Source organism: Peromyscus californicus, unplaced genomic scaffold, assembly GCF_007827085.1.
Source record: "Peromyscus californicus insignis strain IS unplaced genomic scaffold, ASM782708v3 Scaffold_23__1_contigs__length_62951481, whole genome shotgun sequence".
NCBI lineage: Eukaryota > Metazoa > Chordata > Mammalia > Rodentia > Cricetidae > Peromyscus > Peromyscus californicus.
This window is the reverse complement of record NW_026294534.1, coordinates 53,885,646-53,906,201: the sequence shown is the minus strand read 5'-3', so window position 1 is coordinate 53,906,201 and position 20,556 is coordinate 53,885,646. Positions and strand designations below refer to the sequence as shown.

General features: G+C 42.4%; 1 protein-coding gene across 1 annotated transcript in view; it reads left to right on the top strand.

Annotated features, from left to right (window-relative positions):
• Cpe (carboxypeptidase E) overlaps positions 1-14,713 on the top strand; it is a 102,269-nt gene extending 87,556 nt beyond the window's left edge. The window contains exons 5-9 of the mRNA XM_052752356.1: positions 1,713-1,895; positions 4,989-5,128; positions 9,852-9,951; positions 12,591-12,709; positions 14,024-14,713. Coding sequence (XP_052608316.1) covers positions 1,713-1,895; positions 4,989-5,128; positions 9,852-9,951; positions 12,591-12,709; positions 14,024-14,122 — 641 coding nt within the window. The 3' untranslated portion in view covers positions 14,123-14,713. The remainder of the gene's footprint in view (positions 1-1,712; positions 1,896-4,988; positions 5,129-9,851; positions 9,952-12,590; positions 12,710-14,023) is intronic.
• The last annotated feature ends 5,843 nt before the right edge of the window (positions 14,714-20,556 follow it).

The window sequence follows — 20,556 nt, the reverse complement described above, 5'->3', positions numbered from 1 at the left end:
TATGAAGCAGCAACGAAATAATTTTATTTTGTTGGGGGGGGTCACTACAACATGAGGGTCACAACCTAAAAAGGTTGAGAATCACTGTAAAGTCAGTCCTGGCCTTCAGTAAAATTGATCACATACAGGCATCAGATAGATTTGTTGTTGGATTTTCTTTCACTCTAGCCCCACATTGGAATGTCATTTTTTTTTTAGCCCTTTGTCTCTTTTGGGGGCCTGCCACCCAGCTCCCAAATAAATATACACAGAAGCTTATTCTTTCTCCCGAATGCCTGGCCTTAGCTTGGCTTGTTTCCCACCAGCTTTTCTCATCATTCTCTATTTCTGTACCCTTTCCTTCCTTCTTATTCCATGTCTGGCTGTGTAGTTGGGTGTCTGGCTCCTTCTTTTCTCACTCCTTGATCTTTTCCTCCCAGATTTCTCCTCCTCTTTTACTCTCTCTGCCTGCCAGCCCTGCCTATCCTTTCTCCTGCCTTGCTACTGGCCATTCAGCTCTTTATTAGATCAATCAGGTGTTTTAGACAAGCACAGTAACACAGCTTCACAGAGTTAAACAAATGCAACATAAAAGAATGCAACACATCATTGCATCATTAAACAAATGTTCCACAGCTTAAATAAATGTAACACATCTTAAATTAATATTTTACAACCTAGATTCATGTTTACAACATGACTTATAAAGAGAGACAGCCTCTGATGCTTCACCCTGGCCGTGGGAATCTGACACATAGGTGCTCTCACCTTTCTGCCCTTGGTCCACTTCTGCTAGTGTCAAACAGGTGAAGTGCTATTTGACTTTTCTCAACGTGTTCCAGTTAAGCTTTAGCCAAAGCAAGTGAGAGAGAGAAGTTCTCACTTTGATCCCTTCTCAGAGAACTCTGAAGGGTAAGATCTTCATACAGGATGGTAGTTTTAGGGACTGAAAACTCATATTTGAAGAAAGTCGGATTAGACAGCACTGTTAGATACACATTGAGATTCTGTGGTTTGCTGTTAGCTGGACAACTTGTCAGCCAGGTACATTTTATAACACATGAGTGAGAATACAGGGTATCAAAAGAACATCCACAGGGAAAGTTTAGAAACATCTGAAATTAAATGTCTGTGTGCCAATACTTCATAATGCTTATAAAATTGTTGCTGATAAATTTTTAAAATTACTTTTCATTTTTTTGAGACAGTCTCACATAGCCCAAGTTGGCCCAGAATTCACTGTGTTGCCAAGGATGACCTTGAACTACTGATCCTTCTGCCATTATCCCCTAAATTCTGGTGTCACAGGCACTGTGCCCTACCAGCTAACATCTTAGTAAACTAAACAATTTTATTAATGGAAATATTTCTGTCTTCTCGGGTCCAGCCTACTGTGACCTCATCATCTATTCCTGTGAGGCTTTCAATAGAGTATGCACTCGAATCTCTCATCCAAGTACTAACCAGACACCACCCTGCTTAGCCCCTGAGGCAGGGGCATTTAGGATGGTATGACCATAGGCCATTCTGCCTAATCTTGATGTTTTAGTGTTAGGGATGAAAGTTGTACACCCTAAACACAAGTGTATTTGTTTGATACTTTAACTTTCATCTTTCCTGAAAACATTCACCCTTCTAAAAGCTGTATCGGCAGGAGTTCAACACTCTTCAGAAAACAAGCAGCGTTCTTGGTTGCTGTCTGTTTCTCCCAATCTTGTGAATTCGTTTTCTAGGTACTGCTCATGAATACAGTTCCTGCCCTGATGACGCCATTTTCCAAAGCTTGGCCCGAGCGTACTCTTCTTTCAACCCAGTCATGTCCAACCCCAATAGACCTCCCTGTCGTAAGAATGACGATGACAGCAGTTTTGTCGATGGAACAACCAACGGCGGTGCGTGGTACAGTGTACCGGGCGGTGAGTTTCCCCTTTCTCTCTGGTTGTGTGAACTCGGCTTCCTTTCAGTACCACGTAGACTCAGAGAGTGATTTCCATCTATAGAATTTTCACTGTTCCTCAGTTGTTACAAAGTAGATGGAACTTACATCTGTCTCAGCAAAATGATTGCTACATATTGTTTTGTTTTTATTGGTTTAAAAATTGGGGTGCTGATATCTGAAGGAGTACACTGGGAAAATAGAAACTGAATATTGGTAACTAGCCACTTTTCAGGCTCAGCCTTCTGTAGTAAGAGAGCATCCTTATACTAGGTGAGCTGTGTTTTTCGTTGTAAGCAAATGTGCATTTTAGAGGCTATACAACAGTCTTTAGCAGACCTTGCAGTGGTTTGAGTGAGAATGGCCTCCAGAAGCTCATATATTTGAATACTTGCTTCCCAGTTGATTGATGGGACTGTTGGGACACATCTTCCCCGACAGCTGGGGCAGCACCTGGGGCCTCCCCTGTACTGCTGCACACCCTGCAGAACTTGTACATGCCGAATTTCCCCAGCCACTAAGAGATGTGTAACCTCGACCAGAGATAAAGAGCAAAATATAAATATAAAGTAATTAATATTTTAAGGAACATTCTTTATGACTCACTTGGTAACAAAACACACACACACACACACACACACACACACACACACACAGAGAGAGAGAGAGAGAGAGAGAGAGAGAGAGAGAGAGAGAGAGAGAGAGAGAGAATTTAAATAGTGATTCATTGGGTCCTAAGAAAATGTTCATGTTCATGTTTTCTATTGTACATGTTTCTTCTGTTTTTTTCTTAATGTTTTTATTTTGCAATTGACTTAATTTCACATGTCAGCCATGGATTCCCCCGTCCTTTCTCCTCCCACCTCCCAAACCTCCCCCCCAATCAACCCCCCCCCCCCCCCCCGTTCCCACCTCCCCCAAGGCAAGGACTCCCCTGGGGAGTCAGTCCAGCCTGGTAGACTCAGCCGAGGCAGGTCCAGTCCCCTCCTCCCTACACCCAGGCTGAGCAAAGTGTCCCAGCATAGGCCCCAGGCTCCAAAAAGCCAGCTCATGCACCAAGGACAGGTCCCCGCTCCACTGCCTGGGGGCCTCCCAAACAGTTCAAGCTAATCAACTGTCTCACTTATCCAGAGGGCCTGGTCCAGCCATTGGTTCGCAGTTCATGCATTTCCACTAGTTTGGCTATTTGTCTCTGTGCTTTTTCCAATCACGGTCTCAATATCTCTCGTTCTTACAACCCCTCCTCTCTCTCTCACCGATTGGACTCCCAGAGCTCCACCTGGGGCTCACCTGTGGATCTCTGCATCCACTTCCATCAGACACTGGAGGAGAGTTCTATCATGACCGCCAGAGTGTTCGGCCATCCGATCACCAGAGCATGTTTCTTCTGTTTTTACTCATATTTTGTATTTGGACAGATAAGATCTGGTACATCCCCCCACACTCACCCCCGTAATTTGAGAAGTATGGTCTATGTCAGATTTAGAGTACATCAAATACATCTGGTGGAGAGTAATAGATCTTCATTTTATATTAGAAAGCAATTTTGCGCTTTGACCCAAGATACTGGTTTTATTCACAATATAGAGAGTAGGCATAACCTAGAATCACCTGAGAAGAGAGCCTCAATTGAGGGACTATCTAGATCACATTGGCCCGTGGGCAAGTCTGTGGGGATTGTCTTGATTGTTTATTGATGTGGGAAGATCCAGCCTGTTGTGGGTGGCACTATTCCCAAGACAGGGAGGCCTGAGCTGGGTGAGACAGGAGAACACTAAGTGAGATGCCAGCAGGCGTCAAGGATGGATTCAAATAGGTTTAAAAAATAATTCTTCAGTGATTTCTTTGGAACAAACTTACTAAGCAAGCAGTGTATCACCTGCATAATATGGACTAATATGTATTAGTAAAGCGCTGATAATACTCAGAGTAAACATAGCGATACATTAGTCAATCATTATGTCCCACAGTAAACATCCAAAGAAAGCTTGGAAGATCTTTAGCTCCCTGTCATCATTTTAATTTCTACTGCTGTGACAAATACCATGGCCAAAAACAGCACAAGGGAAGGAGAGTTTATTTGGCTTACAATTCCAGGTTGCAGCCCATCATTGTGGGGAGTCCAGGCAGGAGCTTAAGGCATCACTTCTCCAGGCAGAAGCAGAGAGACGCTTCTAGCCTTGGCCAGATGCACTCTGTAAAGGGCCCAGATTATAAGTGACAAGAAAGTCACCTCCATCAGAGAAGGGGGTCATCTTGGGCTGCTCCATTGTTTCTTGGCTGTCTAGAAGGATTGGAGGTATAACCTCCCAAGCCATGTAGCTCTTATCAGCCATTCTCCAGGAAGTGGGTGGGGTGAGAGCAATTGACAACTCTTAGTCAACTCAACACAGCAATTCGAAGGGTGGTATTCTTGCTCCAGGAAAGCAATCTGATGGGCAACAACATCCTCAGTGAATCTGAATCATAATCTAATAAAATTATTCTGAGTATCAAATCTTCTCTGTGGTCTAGTTTGCAGTATAATTAACATTATGTCTAAGACAAAGTAGATATGCCATGTTTATTGAATTAATATATATTATATATCATATACTATGGTATATCTTATGTATCATATACTAGGAGTCCTAATCCCTCAGGAGTACACTTTGATCTTGGTTGGGTTTAGGAAAGAATAGCATGTCATGTCACCTCACTAGACTCTCCCAGTTCCTGCCTCATAGGAAGGCAGCTTAGAGGGATGCCCATTTCTTTGCCAGGTCAAGGAATACAGCATTTCAGCTTGTCTTTCCTGAAGTGTGTTGAGCACTGTGGAATGTGGATGGCATCTGCTTTTGCTCCCACCTACAACACAGATGCTTTAAACTAAATGATCGTTTAAGACACAAGAGTTTGTGCTTTTAAAACAAGAGTCTTCCAAGCATGTTTTCAGTTCCCTCATAGGAGGACATTTCCATGCAGAGTCCCACAGGGTCAGCCTTTGACTGAAGTGCTTAGACGATCAGGACGGCATGTGTAGAGTTATCATCACTGTGTGTACATACTGACTCTCCCTTTGGTGCTTACGCAGGAATGCAAGACTTCAATTATCTGAGCAGCAACTGCTTCGAGATCACTGTGGAACTCAGCTGCGAGAAGTTCCCACCTGAAGAGACTCTCAAAAGCTATTGGGAAGACAACAAAAACTCCCTCATCAGCTACCTGGAGCAGGTAAACCCAGTATCCGGCATTGGCTGATGGAGCAGTCTTTAGCCTTGTAGTATATTGGACTTATAAAAGGGGTTTTGTTTTGGGGGGGATCCATCCAAATGGAGATGCCACTGTAGGGAACAAGTGTCTGTAGTGTGTGCATATGTAGGGTGTGCCTATGGAATGACCGTGCAGGGAGAGAGAGAAGAAATAGGCGGAACCCACTTTTATAGGTCTGTAGCACGAATCTTAAAAGTTCTTATTAATAAAAACAAACCTGGAGCTGGGTATTGGGGTGAACGCTGGAAGATCAGAGAAGCAGAACAAGCCACAGTCACCTCACCTTGTCGGTTCCTCAGCTGATCCTGGTCCTCAGACTGGAAGCCTCTGAGTCCTCATCCAGAATGAATCTCAGCTGAACTGTGCTGCTCAAAAGCCTAAAAGCTTAACCAGCTCTAGTTCCTGTTTTTCACGCCTCATATACCTTTCTGCTTCCTGCCATCACTTCCCAGGATTAAAGGCGTGAGTCACCATGCCTGGCTGTTTCCAGTGTGGCTTTGAACTCACAGAGATCCGGATGGATCTCTGTCTCCAGTATGCTAGGATTGAAGGCGTGTGTGCCACCATTTTCTGGCCTCTATGTCTATCTAGTGGCTGTTCTGTCCTCTGACCTCAGATAAGTTTATTAGGATGCACAATATATTGGGGGACACAATATCACCACATAGGTCCCCTCACCCACCCCCATTCCCTGCATACCCTTTTTATTCCCTTCCCTTAATAATCTCCTATGTGGGTTTTGTTGTGCCTTGTGGTAAACAGCGCCGCTTAATATATGACATTGCACTGCTTAATAAATAACATAACTCACCTCTTCAGAAAAAGCATAATTCAAAGCTAAATAAAACATAAATCCATCCTACTGGGAAAGAGGATATTTGTCCTCTCAATGATGTGGGCACATCTGATGGTAGAGGTGAACTGAGAACAGAAGGAAGGGAGTCATGTGGTGCTGTTTCAGGACAGTTGGAAGGAGAATTTGCTCCCTTCTGGCATCAGCACTGTGGCGCAGGTTGTGTAGAAACAGGAAGAGTCCTTCATGATAAAAGCACTCACTCGGGCTGCACCATGGGATGCTCCAGCTTAGGAATCAAGGGCTGAGGCAAGCTCATGAAGGCTGCCAGCGGTTCTCTGCTGTAATTGTTTTCTTGACAATGGTGCTGATTAGGGACTGAACAGCTGGGCCTGAAATCTAAGTGAGGCCTCCATTCCCACCTCCTGCCAAATAGGTGATTAGGTCTCGTTTTGTCGTTTGTACAGAGGACAGCTCCTGTAGAGTTTTAACAGGGATGTTTGCAGGAGCTAGGATTGTAAAGCTAATTAGAGTCAATGGCCGGTTAAGAAAAGCTCCCCATTCAATAGCTTTGGAACAGTCTACTTCTCAAAAATTCTCAAGGAATTTCTCAGACTGCTTGCTTCATAAAGCACTTGAATCAAAACCATCTAAGGATCCTGTTAAACAATGAGTTCCTGTCCTGTCCCGGGCTTTCACTTTCTGCATACACTTTCTTCAGGGAATGACTCCAGAACCTGCAGCGTGCATGCAATTTGGGTGATTGACACTACAGAGGTGTTTAATGGGACCGACCGATACAAATAGACCTTAGGAACCCCAGAGCATCTGCCTTTGTATCCTGGGGAATGGAGATGTCCTGAAGTCTGGGGAGAGATTACCACAGGAGGAGACATGAAAACAGGAGGGGACCAGAGTAGCAAAGCAGCTTCTTCAAGCCGCAGTGAAATCTGAGCTTTGTGGTTTTCTTTGCAAAAGACGTAAAATGAAAGCAGTTTCCAGTCTAAATTCCCGTCTACGCAGTTATGACGACTTGCGACATTTCTGTTATTTATTGCTACAGCAGGAGTTGTCAAACAGAAAATTTTCTACATCAGAAAAAAAAAGTTTAAAGAATAGTAAAACATTGACATGTCAGAAAAATTATTTATAATTGATATATAAGCAGATGTTTAGAGGCAGGAGGCTTTCTGGGAGTCCAGTGTTGACTAGGACTGACAGGGTACATAGTGAGATTCTGTCTAGAGAAAAGCAGAAGGGTTCAATGTCATCTTCAACTTGAGGTCAGAGAGACAGCCAGCAGTTAAGAGCACTTGCTGCTCTTACAGAGGACACAGGTTCAGTACCCACATGGCAGCTCACAACTGCAAAAGTTTACACACACACACACACACACACACACACACACACACACACACACACATACACACACACACACACACACACACACACACACACACACACACACACACTAAATAGGTCTAAGATGGGGAAAGGCATTTATTATTTAAATATGTATTTCACTGCATAGTCTACGTCTTACGTGGTTGGTACAAACAGAAAAAGTCATGAACTTTAACTCAACATATTGTTATGTCCAGATCATGCGGACCTCCAAAAGACCACCACAGAGACCAAATCCCACATGTAAAAGAGACCAAATCCCACATGTAAAAGCCTTTATTTCAAGCTCGAAGCTTGGTCTCTCTTTCCGACTCAGCGGTGAGAGAAGAGAGCCCCGAGCCTGGGCAGAGTGGGGTTTTTAATCATAGCAAAGGTTGGGGTGAGGGGATTTCTAGGGTTCAGGACCCTGATTGGCTGACATTTGTCCAGATGCTGGGAATGTTTGGAATGTCAGGTACTTCCCCTTAGATGCAGGTCCTCCCCAGGTGGGGTCAGCTCATGGCTTCTCCTGGATCCAGGTGTTGCCAGCCAGTAAGCCTGTCACAGAAGCTGTGTCTGGGCCTCTAAGTCTGTCATGGCAGCTGTGGGGTCAAGCTGTTTTGGGACCCCCCCTCCCCCATATCTGTGCTGAACACAGACTAATTACATGTGTTTGTGGTGATCGCATGACTTACTTTTCAATGATAAGGGAATTTAAAAGTTTCATTTTTTTGAAGCTTCACAAAAATCTGTAATGTCAAAATGACAGTATCTCAAGATGGACAAAGTGCTTCTGGGCAAGCAATCCCTCTTTTACAAACTAGGGTTGTTTTGAATTTTGTTCATCAGTGCTCAACAGAAATCCCTCACCCAGCTAGGAAGTTTCCGATTTGTGATGTGTCTGCTTTACGTGATCTGTGTAGATATTCCTCCCTGCTGTCTGTCTGTCTGATCAGAAATGACTCGCTTTCCTTTCCATTCAGAAACCTAACCCTTTATGCTTCCCGGCTCCAAGTGAATGGTTTTCAGTATTTCAGTTTTGGTTGGCTGGTTCAGAAACAAACAAACAACAAAAAAGTAAGATTCTCTAGGCCCTAAACAAAAATTTAAGATGTATTTATTCTCTTCTCGCTAAACTAGTCACCATCAAAATGGTCATTCACTGTTTCTGACATACACAGCTTTAAAAGAAAAGTTAGAAATTATCCTTGGAGGGAAAAAATTACATACTATTTTTTAGAGCTTCAGAGATTAAAATAATGCAAAAATTATTACAGAGAACCAGGGCATCTCACTGGAAAAGCATGCGTGACTGCCAAGTTTACTCCTCAATAATAAAAGGGATGCCTGGGATTTATTCTGTGCTCTGTAGAAAAATACATAACTATCTCAGGAACAAAAGGAAGTTCACTTTACTTATTTGAGACAAGGTCTCATGTATCCCAGGCTGGCCTTTGAACTCCATTTGTAGCTGAAGATGACCTAAGCTGGTCTTCCTGCCTCCATCTCTCTCCTCCTGGGATTACAGGTGCGTACTCTGTGCCTAATTTATACAGTGTTGGGGACTGAACCTGGGGTTTCAGATATTAAGATATCAAATATAATTAAGAGATTACATTTGAAACCCTAGAAAGTGTGCTGCCTACAGGTTTGAATTGGTCTGGGAAGATGGCAGTTGGTAAAATGTCCGTTGGGCAGACATGATGCCCAGACAGACAAGATGATCCCCAGAGCTCACTGTAGCCAACAGGTGAGAAATTCTGTCTCAAAATATAAGGTGGAACATGGCAGAGAAAGACACCTGACGTGAACCTCTAGCCTCCACAGGCGCGTGTGTCTGCACACATGCATCTGTACGCATACACGAGAATACAGGCTTAGGGAAGTCATCTTATAAAGATTATAAAAGATGTTTTGTAGCTCAGATGGCAGTAATTAATTGCTGACTTAATTAAGAGGGATTATTCTCACTAGAAGCCCTTTCCTTTCCATCCTTAATTGCTATCCAGTTTTCAGTCTTTGAGTTCCCTGATCTATCATGCCCTAGTTTTGGTCAAAACTGTATTGTTAATGAGCTTGATGCAAAGGTAGGCACAGCTCACATCTTTTCTTCCAGCTCAGCTAGCATTAAAGGATGTGATACACTTGTCAACTAACTAGCACTCTACAAGGTTTGTGTAGACGACCTTGTTTGTAAAAGAGACACTATACTGAAATATGCGGAGGCTAAAATGTCACAGATCCAACAGGCTTTCTTGTTGTTCAGAATGTCCTTCAAAATCTTTGTGTGACATAGAACATGACATCCATTCTCAGAAGGTGACTTCTCCTTTGAGGAAAAGCCCAGAAAAGAATGCACACAAACATTCACTGGTGGTTTGTGCCTGTTCTGTTTCTTAAACAATGAGGATCTACAATGTATTCCTAGAAAACAAGGAGCTGCTTGACATGTAACCCATTTTAAAGTCATTTCTATTATAAAATTTTGGCTGTTTTTGACCTTCACAGATACACCGAGGAGTTAAAGGATTTGTCCGCGATCTTCAAGGTAACCCGATTGCCAACGCAACCATCTCCGTGGATGGGATAGACCACGATGTCACTTCGGGTGGGTATTTTTTTTTTTTTTTTAATTTTTATTTTGCCTTGATCTGGAGGCAAGTACTATGAAAATGAACATAACAATTATCATAATTATAATTATATACTAATTCTAAGCATAGCAGTTAATTGCCTCATCTGCCTTTTCACCGACTCGGGGGCCCCCAATTCCATGTTGTTCTGTGGGAGTAATCAGTGGAACCCAGGAAGTCTGCGGCATGCGGAAATCTCGAGCCAGCAGATGGCACCCTTTCTCCAGAGCAGGGCAGTCGCCGAGCGGCCCTGCCCTGTTGGGAGCTGTGGAGGTTAAACTCCCAGCTTTTGGGGTGTCTGAGCATCCCGTATGCATTTCCATTAAGCTCACTTTACTTTATCACCCACTGGAATCCTTCAACAAGATAACAAAGACAGGAACAAGAACACTCTTCTCGGTCCTTAGAATTATTTAACCTTTTTTTCCCCCCAAAGCCCCATTGTCCTATAAAATTCATTTATACATTTATTCAACAATATTCATCACTATCCCACCAAGTCTCACAATGCTTCTCCAGCCAGCATTCTGGAAGCCATGCCAGGATCCCACTCCCCTGCACCCGTAGCAAGGGTGGGGCCCAAGCCTGATTGATACCCTCTGGCCATAAGATGGCTGTTCTGTTAACTCCAGAAATACTATTTTCTCTGCATTCCACGATGCAAAAATGTGGGGGACATCTAATCTAGGGAGTAAGTCCTAGAAAGGAATGAGACGGAGGATTTGTAAGCGTTGCAGCTCTCATGGGAAAGTTTTCCCCCAATAAAGTGTTGCAGCTCTGGAGGGAAATCCCCAACCCAGGTGTCACAGCTCTGAGGGGAGAGGTATTCCCTATGTAAGTGTCACAGCTCTAAGGGGAAGGGGACCCTGGTAGTCGGGAGCCAAGTCACACCTCCTGACAAATCTAACACAAGACATTTATTGGGAGAGACACAGGAGGGTGGCTGCCTTTGCTCTGGTGAGAAGCAGCAAGGAACTGAGCAGGAGACAGGCTTATCTAGGGTTTTTTGGGGGAGGAATTTTCCAGGGTGGAGATTTCCAGGGTGGGGATTGGTGAGATTTCAAGTCCTGAGCTTGAGGTAAGGCCAGGGATTGGCGGAATTTTGAGCCCAGGGATTGGTGGGTTTTCAAACCTGGAGGTGAGCTTGAATCTTCTACCCTACAGTTTGGGCTGTAGCAATATTGCCTTTTTGAAGCTAAAGGCATACAAAGGAATTAGAAATGAAACCTAACATAGAAAGTGAAGTGTGTTGTCCTGGACGCCCAGAGATGCTTCAAGAGGGAGAGAGAGGGATCAAAGCTGCCCAGTAAGATTGCCCTTGTGAGTGAATCATTGGATTTGGCAGCGTGGAGACTCTTGACCAAATCTCTATCAACAGTGAGATGTGTGGGTAGAGTTGGGAAGACTAGGGAAAGGGCCTTGAGTGGTGGAAAACATTGACATTTTAGTGAAATTTTGCTATAAAGCACAAATGATAAATGCATTACTAACAGAATGGAGATGTTGGGCATGCAGGATGATAGGGATTTAGTGGATTTTTTTCTGGCTGCTTTTTTTTTAAAAATGATAAAATAACTTGTACAGCACCAACTGAGAGTGAGGGTGAGGAGCATGTTTTAGAGGCAGAGGCGAAATGGAGAGCGTAGTGCCCAGTAGGACCTTTAGTGTGGACCCCTTAGAGGCTTCAGCATCACTCTGGGGGTTAGGAGCGCAGACTCCAAGGCCTCACCTCTGAGCTAGTCAATCAGCTCTTGTATTTTATCAACTTCCCTGTTTGATTGACATGCACCTGAGCGTGAGCAGAACTGACGCAGACAATGGGAGACTGATGGGTCCAGGAGGCACGGAAGAAAGCTGCCACCATCTACCTGAGCAAGGATGGTGCTTAGGGACTGGAAACTGGTCACCCTCGGTGTTTGCCCGAGCTTCTCACAGCTGTATTGCTGTAAGCAGAGTACAGAGTGGAAAATATCCAAGGCTGATAGTTTGCCGTGGGTCTTAGATCAAGGGAGAAAGACAGGTGGGTTAAGGTCCATGCATGAGCTCAATGTAAGGGGCTATGGGACCTAGTCTAGATTTAGAAGAAACCTGGGGGAGTGAATGAGATCGAATCATAGCTCTGTTTAAGAATTCCAGACGTAGTTCCTGAATGGCCCGGCAGACCAATGTCTTGTAAATCTTTCAAACTTGAAATTACTAACAAGGACCTGGGGGATTCTAATGAAGTCATCTTGGGGCTGTGCTTTGTGAAATATTGATCTAGAAGATTCTTGGGACCTGAGCTCTTTACCTGGTAAGAATGAAAATACGGTGCCCAGGTGGTACTTAACCATTTGGAGATTTTATGCTTCTTCTTACCCGTGACACTTGTGATGTGACCAGAAGATTCATACTTGATGAGGCTTATTAAATATTTAGCATGGGTGCCTCTGGTCCAGCTCTAGGACAGGAGGTTGGTGGGAAGACGTTTGCACTCTTTCCCCTAGAATTTCACCAGGGACTTGCTGAAAGTCACCCAAGCTAACAACGCTGGTGTAACTACCAATGTCCTTAGTTCGTGTGACCACCCTTTCGCACGTGTGCCTGGCTTTGATGTTCTGTTCCCTCCCCGCAGCTAAGGATGGGGACTACTGGCGATTGCTTGCGCCTGGAAACTATAAACTTACAGCCTCAGCTCCTGGCTACCTGGCAATAACGAAGAAAGTGGCAGTTCCCTTCAGCCCTGCTGTTGGGGTAAGTAGTCATGAGAATAGCTGAGAATATAGTCATCATTAATCTAATGAGAACCCAGCACTGTCAAACATATTTAAGAACTTTATATCTAATCTCCACTTTAGCCCTGCAAGGTAGGCGCCATTATTACTCCCATTTAACAGATGAGAAAGCTGAGGCCTAATAAGGTTGGGTGACTTCATCATGGTCTCTGGCTTCTTGAAGAGTTTCATAAGAACACTAAACTATACTTAAAATGTTAATTTTAATTTTCTAACTTCAATTTCAATATAAATGGGATTCTGTTCCGAGTATCTTTCTATCTGTAGCATCCGCATGGTGTCTCACTCTATATATATTAGAAAAATGCCAGTAAGATAATCTTAGGCATTATCTAGCATATATTAGGAATACATGATGAGGGTTGGGGAGATAACTCAGCAGGAATGCACTTGCTCTCCATGTGTGAGCACCAGAGCTGCATCTCCAAACTCCAGAGAGTGTCCCACAGACATGTCAGCTACCTGGAATCCATGCCCCCTCTCCCCAAACACTTGTTTTTGCAAACAAAAGATCTTGAGTTTTAAAAACGGTTTATTAAATTTGATTGTGTGTATATGCACATGAGGCTGTGGACTGTGAAAGGCAGGAAGCAGAGTTGATCAGTGAAAGCTGGAAACCAGGTAGCTCTAGGCACAGGCTGGGAAAGGTTCAACTCTTATCCTCCATAGTTTTTCAAATAGTCCAAGGGTGTACTGAGTGTGATCTTACACCCAAATAACTTCAAACATTTAGTTCCAAGTAGGTTGGGAAATGGAGGAGGACTGGGTGGGGACAGTGACCAGATCAGCATTCTATGTGTGCAGGTTCTCCATAGACTGGAAGGAGCCCGCCCCCCTCTGCCCCCTCTGTTCACCAGGATAGCAGTTTCGTTTTGTGTTTTTGAGGGTCTCTTTAACAAATTCATCATCTGAAAAACAGCACTTTGTAGACAAGTCACCAGCACACTGAGCTGTTCAAACGCCAACCAGGACAACATTCAAGGCTAACAGGCAGAGTTCATGAGATAAAGGACTACCCTCAAGGGGAAGAGGATGGGTATGGGTTTTATGAAACTGTAGCTGTTTTGAAGCCATTGGATTTAAGCACATACCAACCAGAACTGATTTCTGAATTTTGTTCCTATAAAAGCATGTTTAGTAAAGATTGACAAAAAAAACCAAACTCCTTTAATTCGGGTGGTTAGATTGAATTTATTCCACTGTATAAGCTATAAACTGCCTATTTAATTATATACGTGATTTGATGGCACTCTGTTATGGTTTTCCTTTTCAGGTTGACTTTGAGCTGGAGTCTTTCTCTGAAAGAAAAGAGGAGGAGAAGGAAGAGTTGATGGAGTGGTGGAAAATGATGTCAGAGACTTTAAATTTTTAAGAATTTAGGCTTCGAACTAATTGCTTTAATCTATCTATATAACGTAGTAAGATGCAACGTGACTTTTATTTTAGATCGTGTGCAGTTACTATTTAACACTGATTTGTTTTCAGTCATTTGAGTAGTAATTGATATTACTTAAATATATGCAGACATAAACGTAAGGTCTTCATCTACTTCATTCTCTAACTGGCATTTGCTTCTCCACATAGCTTTAAAAAAATAGCTCTTTTAATGTAACTGGTGACAATGTCCCCTAATGGATGCCATGAAAAAGCCAACAGATGTAGCCTGGAGTTGTGAGCACTGTACTGCCAGAATTGCATAGTTCTGTATAAGTTGTCCTTTGTCCCTCGTGCTGATTCCCTTGTCTAAGCATGATCCTGTTAATGCACTACCGCTGGGAAGAAAATGTATGTGTTTCATAGTGGCTTTGAACAGAGTGAAAAACCTACTTCCGGCTTGTACTTTAAAGAGTGGTATTGTTTCATTAGTCAGCCTGTTAATGCCACTTCAGAGTTTGGGGTTTTGTCTTGATTGCAGATTGGCCCAGAATTGCATTCTGAATGAATAAAGGTTTAAAAAAAAATACCGTGGTGTTCATTTCATCTAGTACTGTGGTTTTGTGGTAAAAAAAAAAAAAAAAAGTATTTTCTTCACATTGGCTTCATGTTTGTTTAACTTTTACCTTGAAAAAAATTCACGCCAAGCGGTGTGCAGGCTTTGAGTGCATTATTGTGTTGAGCGAAAGGTTCTGGTTCCATGGAGTTTAACAAAAAAAAAGATTTTATTTTTATATTTAATTATGTCTACACGTGTGTGTCTCTGTGTGGGTTTGTGCACCTGAGTGGCTTTCAACAGCGAGAAGAGGCTACAGATTCCCTGGTGCTAGAGTTATAGGTGGTGGTTGGCCTCCCAGCACAGGTGCTGAGAAACGACTCTGCTTCTCCCGAGAGCAATAAGCACTCTTAACTGCTGAGCTATGGCTCGAGCCCCCTGATTCTATGGATCTTAATGGGTCAGTGGACACAGACTTTGAATAGACATAGACACAGTTATTGTGTAATTGTGGGTTGTGATGAGAAAGATGAAAGAATGTGAAGAGAAGGAATGATAGAGCATCTTAGAGAGACGGGATGAAAGGAGTCAGCGCTGGCCTCTTAATGCACACAAACCCGGACTTACGGTGTGTGAGAGCACGTGTGTGGTGCTGCTGGTGATTGTGGTGGGGTTGGCTAATGCTCCAGGTAGAAGTTGTGTTAAAATAACAGCAACTAGTATGGTAATAACAGTTAGTGGCATAAATAAAGCGAAGGTGTACCTAATGCTTATCAAGCAGTTCTGATAAGCAGAAGCAAAAACACTTCTGAGCAGAAGACATAAATGAGGTGGCTCTTCTCCACACTGTCTGAGACCGTAGTCCATGGCTTATTCTTCTGGAAGACATGCCATCATCTTGGGGTGTCTACCTGAGTTGCATTGGTAGTCTTCTTCAGCACAGCCCCTGGGGAAGGGGGAAACATCCAGAGGAGCATGTGAGTAGGGTTTCACCAGTAGGCCTGGGGATGCTATACACTGATTAAACAACGTGGCCTAGGATTGCATTCCTAACTGCAAGGGAATCTGGGAAATGTAGTCTAGCAGTACCACCAGAGAGGTGAGAAAGCTTAGAATTATATTCCTAACTGCAGAGGAGCCTGGGAAATGTCATCTAGCAGTATTAGAGGTGAGGAGAATGCAGACTATGGGAACATCTAACCGTCTGTCAGTTGGATAGGTCCCACAGATAAAAGAGCATTACAATAGGAAAGAACACCATTTTTGAAGGAATTACCAAAAACAATGCCAGCAGTGGAGAGTTGTGGGTGGTGGGAAGAAGAGCCTGGGGGACAGGTGATCTTATAGAGTAGAACTGCAGATTTGGGATTTTGATCTCAACTGAATGTTCTTTAACTGGGAAGGAACATGACCTAGTTTATACTTTAAAGACCATTCAGGCTACTGTGTTGGGTATAGAAGAAAGAACAGAGACCAGGTAGGAGTCTACTGCAGGGATCCAAAAGAGGTGACTTGGGTAAGGTTGTGAGAGTAAAGATAAGACATGAGTGGGTTTGCAGTGTACTTCATAAGTAGAGTTGACAGGTCCGAATGAGGATTCGGTGTGACTGGTGAGGGACAGTGGCTGTTAGAGATGGCTTCTTACATGGCCTCGTGTAAAGAAACAGATTGGGAAGTGTGAGAAGCAAGCGATTTCAATGTAGGGAAGGTCAAGTGTGTGATGATAGACAAATGGAGGTGCTGAGTGGATGGCTGGATTTTCCATGCTAAAAGTTTCCAAAAGGGATTTGAGATTGGACACAGAGATATGGACATGACCAGCAGCATGGCAAAGTGGGTTCATAACTTAATCATCCTGATTGGGACACTTTTGAGAATGACAAGAGCACACTAATTATGTCCGGATCATTGGAGTAGTTCAGTGCTCTCTGGGTAATCTGTGGATTAGAGTCAACACCACATAGATGATCCCTAAAACCATTCAAGTACATATAATCTCCCAGGGGAGCCTTTAGAGTTAGAAAAAAAATAAAAAAAACAGGGCTGAACTCTAAGGAAATTCAAGATTCTACTGCTCTGGTTTCCATATAATAGGGCATGCTAGACGATGCTAGAGAAAGACACAACCTCCAATATTATTGCTAAAACCTTGGAATTTGTAGCTGGGAATGTAGTTCTGTTGGTAAAGTGCTTGCTGGCACACATGAAGTTCTCTTTTCATTCCCCAGCACCACACAAACTGGGCATGGCTACGTACCTCACATACAACACACACTCCAACAACACCAGCAACACTGTCATAAAAGAGTGATGAAGAATAAAATGTGTACTGCACTTATTAGTCTGTGGAATTCTGAAATCTTGCACACATATATTTACTTATTCTTTGGAAATTTCATGTTGAGTATACAATGTAATACATGCCCCCCCTGCCCCCCCATCAATATCTGAGGCAGGTGGGAAAGTTTCTTCGATGCCCATTATCTTCTCTGAAGTAGATTGGTGCTGCCAGGAGCAGATGTGAATCACTGTCATGAAAAGCCTTAGGTTATTGAACATATTAAATGCCATATTCTGTAGGTCTTTGGATTGTTTTAAAATCATTTACCTATCTAAATATATCTGTATGATCTTGAAAACATACCTAATGACTATAAATTTGACTATTCTAGATGACTATTAATCTGTTTTCTTAAATTATATGTTACATTTTAAAATGAACTCTATAAACATAATACCTTAAACAAGAGTAGAAATGTGACAGACACACAATATGACAGAATCAACTTTAAATTTGTATCAATATACATGAATTCATACCAATGTAAAAAAATTAAGAGTAGTAGTTGCTTTTTTGGTTTAAAAGTAGATTCAATAATCTACCCTTTTATCCTATCATTTCTATAACCCCTCTTTTTCTTTTCAGAAAGAGATCCTTGAATCTAATCTCTGTGGTTCAGCTTTTTTCTTGACTATTACAAATAACAACTTGTAACCAGCCCCCCCCCCTTTAATGATAACAAACACCCATAACTAATATTTTGGGAATGAGAGTGTAGTTTTCTAGACCACTTCTTGCTGATTAGGGGTGCTGGTAAACTTTGGGGGACCCTGAGAAAATTCAGGATTATGGTCAAATCCTGACTGGAGTATTTTATGAGGCTGGATCATCTCAGCCAGCAGCCTTGAAGCTGTTCTGGAGGCAGAATTCTGAGGAGACTGTAACAGAAGCATTTTGAAATGTTGGATCTCCTGGGCCATCTTTTTTTCATTGTTGCCTGGTCCCCTTGCTCTGAAGATGCATAAAAATTTAAAGGTAATGTACATATCTGCACTAATACAGGTATAGACTGTACATTGTACACCAGTCAGCCAATGATAATTTTTTTTGGTCTTATATTTGAGCAGGTAAAATATACATCACATGTCTTATAGTTCTTTTATGTTTATTTCTTTATGTTTGTAGCCAGGATTTTCAGGGAATCTTCAATCAAACCTTCCTCAGCATCTTTAACTTTCAATGGATCCATAGCCTTTTACTTTCTGTGGTAATAAAAGCATAACCTCTCTCCCAAAGCAACATAACTTTTTACTTCCATTTTGAAGTTAAGATATTTAAAAATATATAGGTTGGTTTAATTTAGCAGCTTTCATAATCAATACCTCTCAGCAGCTATTGCTTCTTCCTCAGCAGTCAAAGAATTCAAAAGACAACACAATAACATACAGTATCCAGACTTCCTGTGTATTTCCCATCTTTACATCACTTTTTTCTTTTATGTACTTTACTCCTTTTTAAGGACTTTATTAATTTAAAACTATATTTTAATCTATAACTGCATATGTTCTTTCTTTTTAACACACTATATACTTTTTATGTATACCTTCTTAACACACTGTAACCCATTTAGAGGTTTTTATTTTTTTTTTTTAAATCTGAATCTGTCTTTACTGCACATCTCTTATCTTTTTATGACTACATGAGCCTTTAAACCACTAAGTGGCATGGCTAGGACCAAAGTGGCAGCTTTGGTGGCTGGCTCTGCCCTGCTCCTTGGTATGTGAAAGCTTAGCTTTATGGCATAGGCACTGGTGGGAGCCACATTTACCACCCCAGCTCTAGAGAGCTTTTGCGTCCGTGATACCAACCAGTAGAGTGCCGCCCACTGCTCATGAGCCCCATTTAAGCATTTGTTTGCAGGGTGTCTTAAAAGAGCCAAGCCTGTTTTTGCCACTAGCACTGAGTCAGGAAGTTGCATCTTAAAGGAGCCATGCCTCTGCTTGCTGCTAGCAAACAGAGCTTACTGAGAAAAGGCAGTTACTGAGAAGCTGTGCTTGACTTCTTTCTTGTGTGTCTAGAATCCTTTTTTTAAGCTTTCTCAGGTTTTATGTGGAAATTCTTGCTGAGCATTTGGGTGCCATATGTAGGCAGAGTTTTTATGTCCCAGAATCTGCTTCCAAATTACCACACAGATATTCATATTAATCGTAAATGCTCTGCTAATGGCTCAGGCTTATTACTAACTAGCTCCTATATTTTAAGTTAACCCATATTTCTTATTTACACTTTGCCACATGGTGGTACCTTTATTAGCATGATGCACTCATCTCCTGTTCCCTCTGCATCTGGCTGTCAGCTCCTGACTCTGCTTTTTTCCTTCCCAGCATTCTCAATTTGGCTTTCCCACCTAACTTTGTCCTGTCCAGCTATTGGCCAGTCGGCTTCTTTATTAAACTAATCACAGTAACAAATCTTCACAGTGTACAGAAGGATTATTCCACAGAAGCTAGATGCAAGCTTTCCCCTGGAAAGCTAGTGTAAGCTTTGGGTACTAGTGCTGGCATGGTGAAGGAAGCCGATGAGCAGAGAATTAATAGGGTCATTGGTAGAACTTATAATTTCTTTAAATAATTTATCTGTAATAAAGCTGTGTGGGGATCCACCTAGTCTATTTTCCAGCTGGTTCTAAATGAAGGAATGGAAGAGACGGGTCTTATGTGTTGAACCCCTAAACTCTTCAGGGTCATAACCCTTTAGTAGTTTTTGCATTACCTCTTTTTTCAGAAGTGAACTGTGGACATTGTCTTCCTCTTTCAAACGTTTTACTTCTCTTATTATAATCCTGGATGAGTTTGTGGTGGTGATGCACACCTTTAATCCTGGCTCTTGGAAGGCAGGAGCAAGTGGATCGCTGAGAGTCTGAGGCCAACCAGGTCAGCATAGAAAGTTCCAGGACAGCTATAGCTAGGTAGAGAAACCCTGTTTCAAAAACAAAAACAAAAACAAAAACAAAAACAAAAAAAGCCAAATCAAACCAAACCAAACAACAACAACAAAAACAGAACAATAACAATAAAACAAAACAAAAAAACTCACTAAAAAACATAAACCTGGAAGATAGGTCATTTGGGGGAATGCTTTTCCACGCTGTTGCTGAACTTAGCATCAATAAAAAGAAACTAAGGTATTAGATGTGGTTTTTAAGGGAAGGTTGCTGCAGTCAAGGACATGGAGATGCAAAGTGAAGGTTTACACACATGTGGGCTAAAGGCAGCCAAGTCACTTTGCTCTAGGTAACAAAACTCAGAAAGGGAGGGGCCTGGGAAACTGAGTTGAATTCAACACCACCTTTGGAACTTCCTTTTCTCATGGACAATGAGAACCAGACACATCACTGCTCGGGGAACAGCTACATAGACTGATTTCCAGTTCTTGACATAAACAAAGAGAAACATTATTTGTAGAGACGGGACTCTGAACTTTGGTATTCATATTTTATTTATACAGACAGCCTCTGAAATCTTCCCATGATTTCATGTGGGAAGCTAAAAAAAAAAATTATTTAATCCAACATGTTACCCAGCTTCTCTTTTCA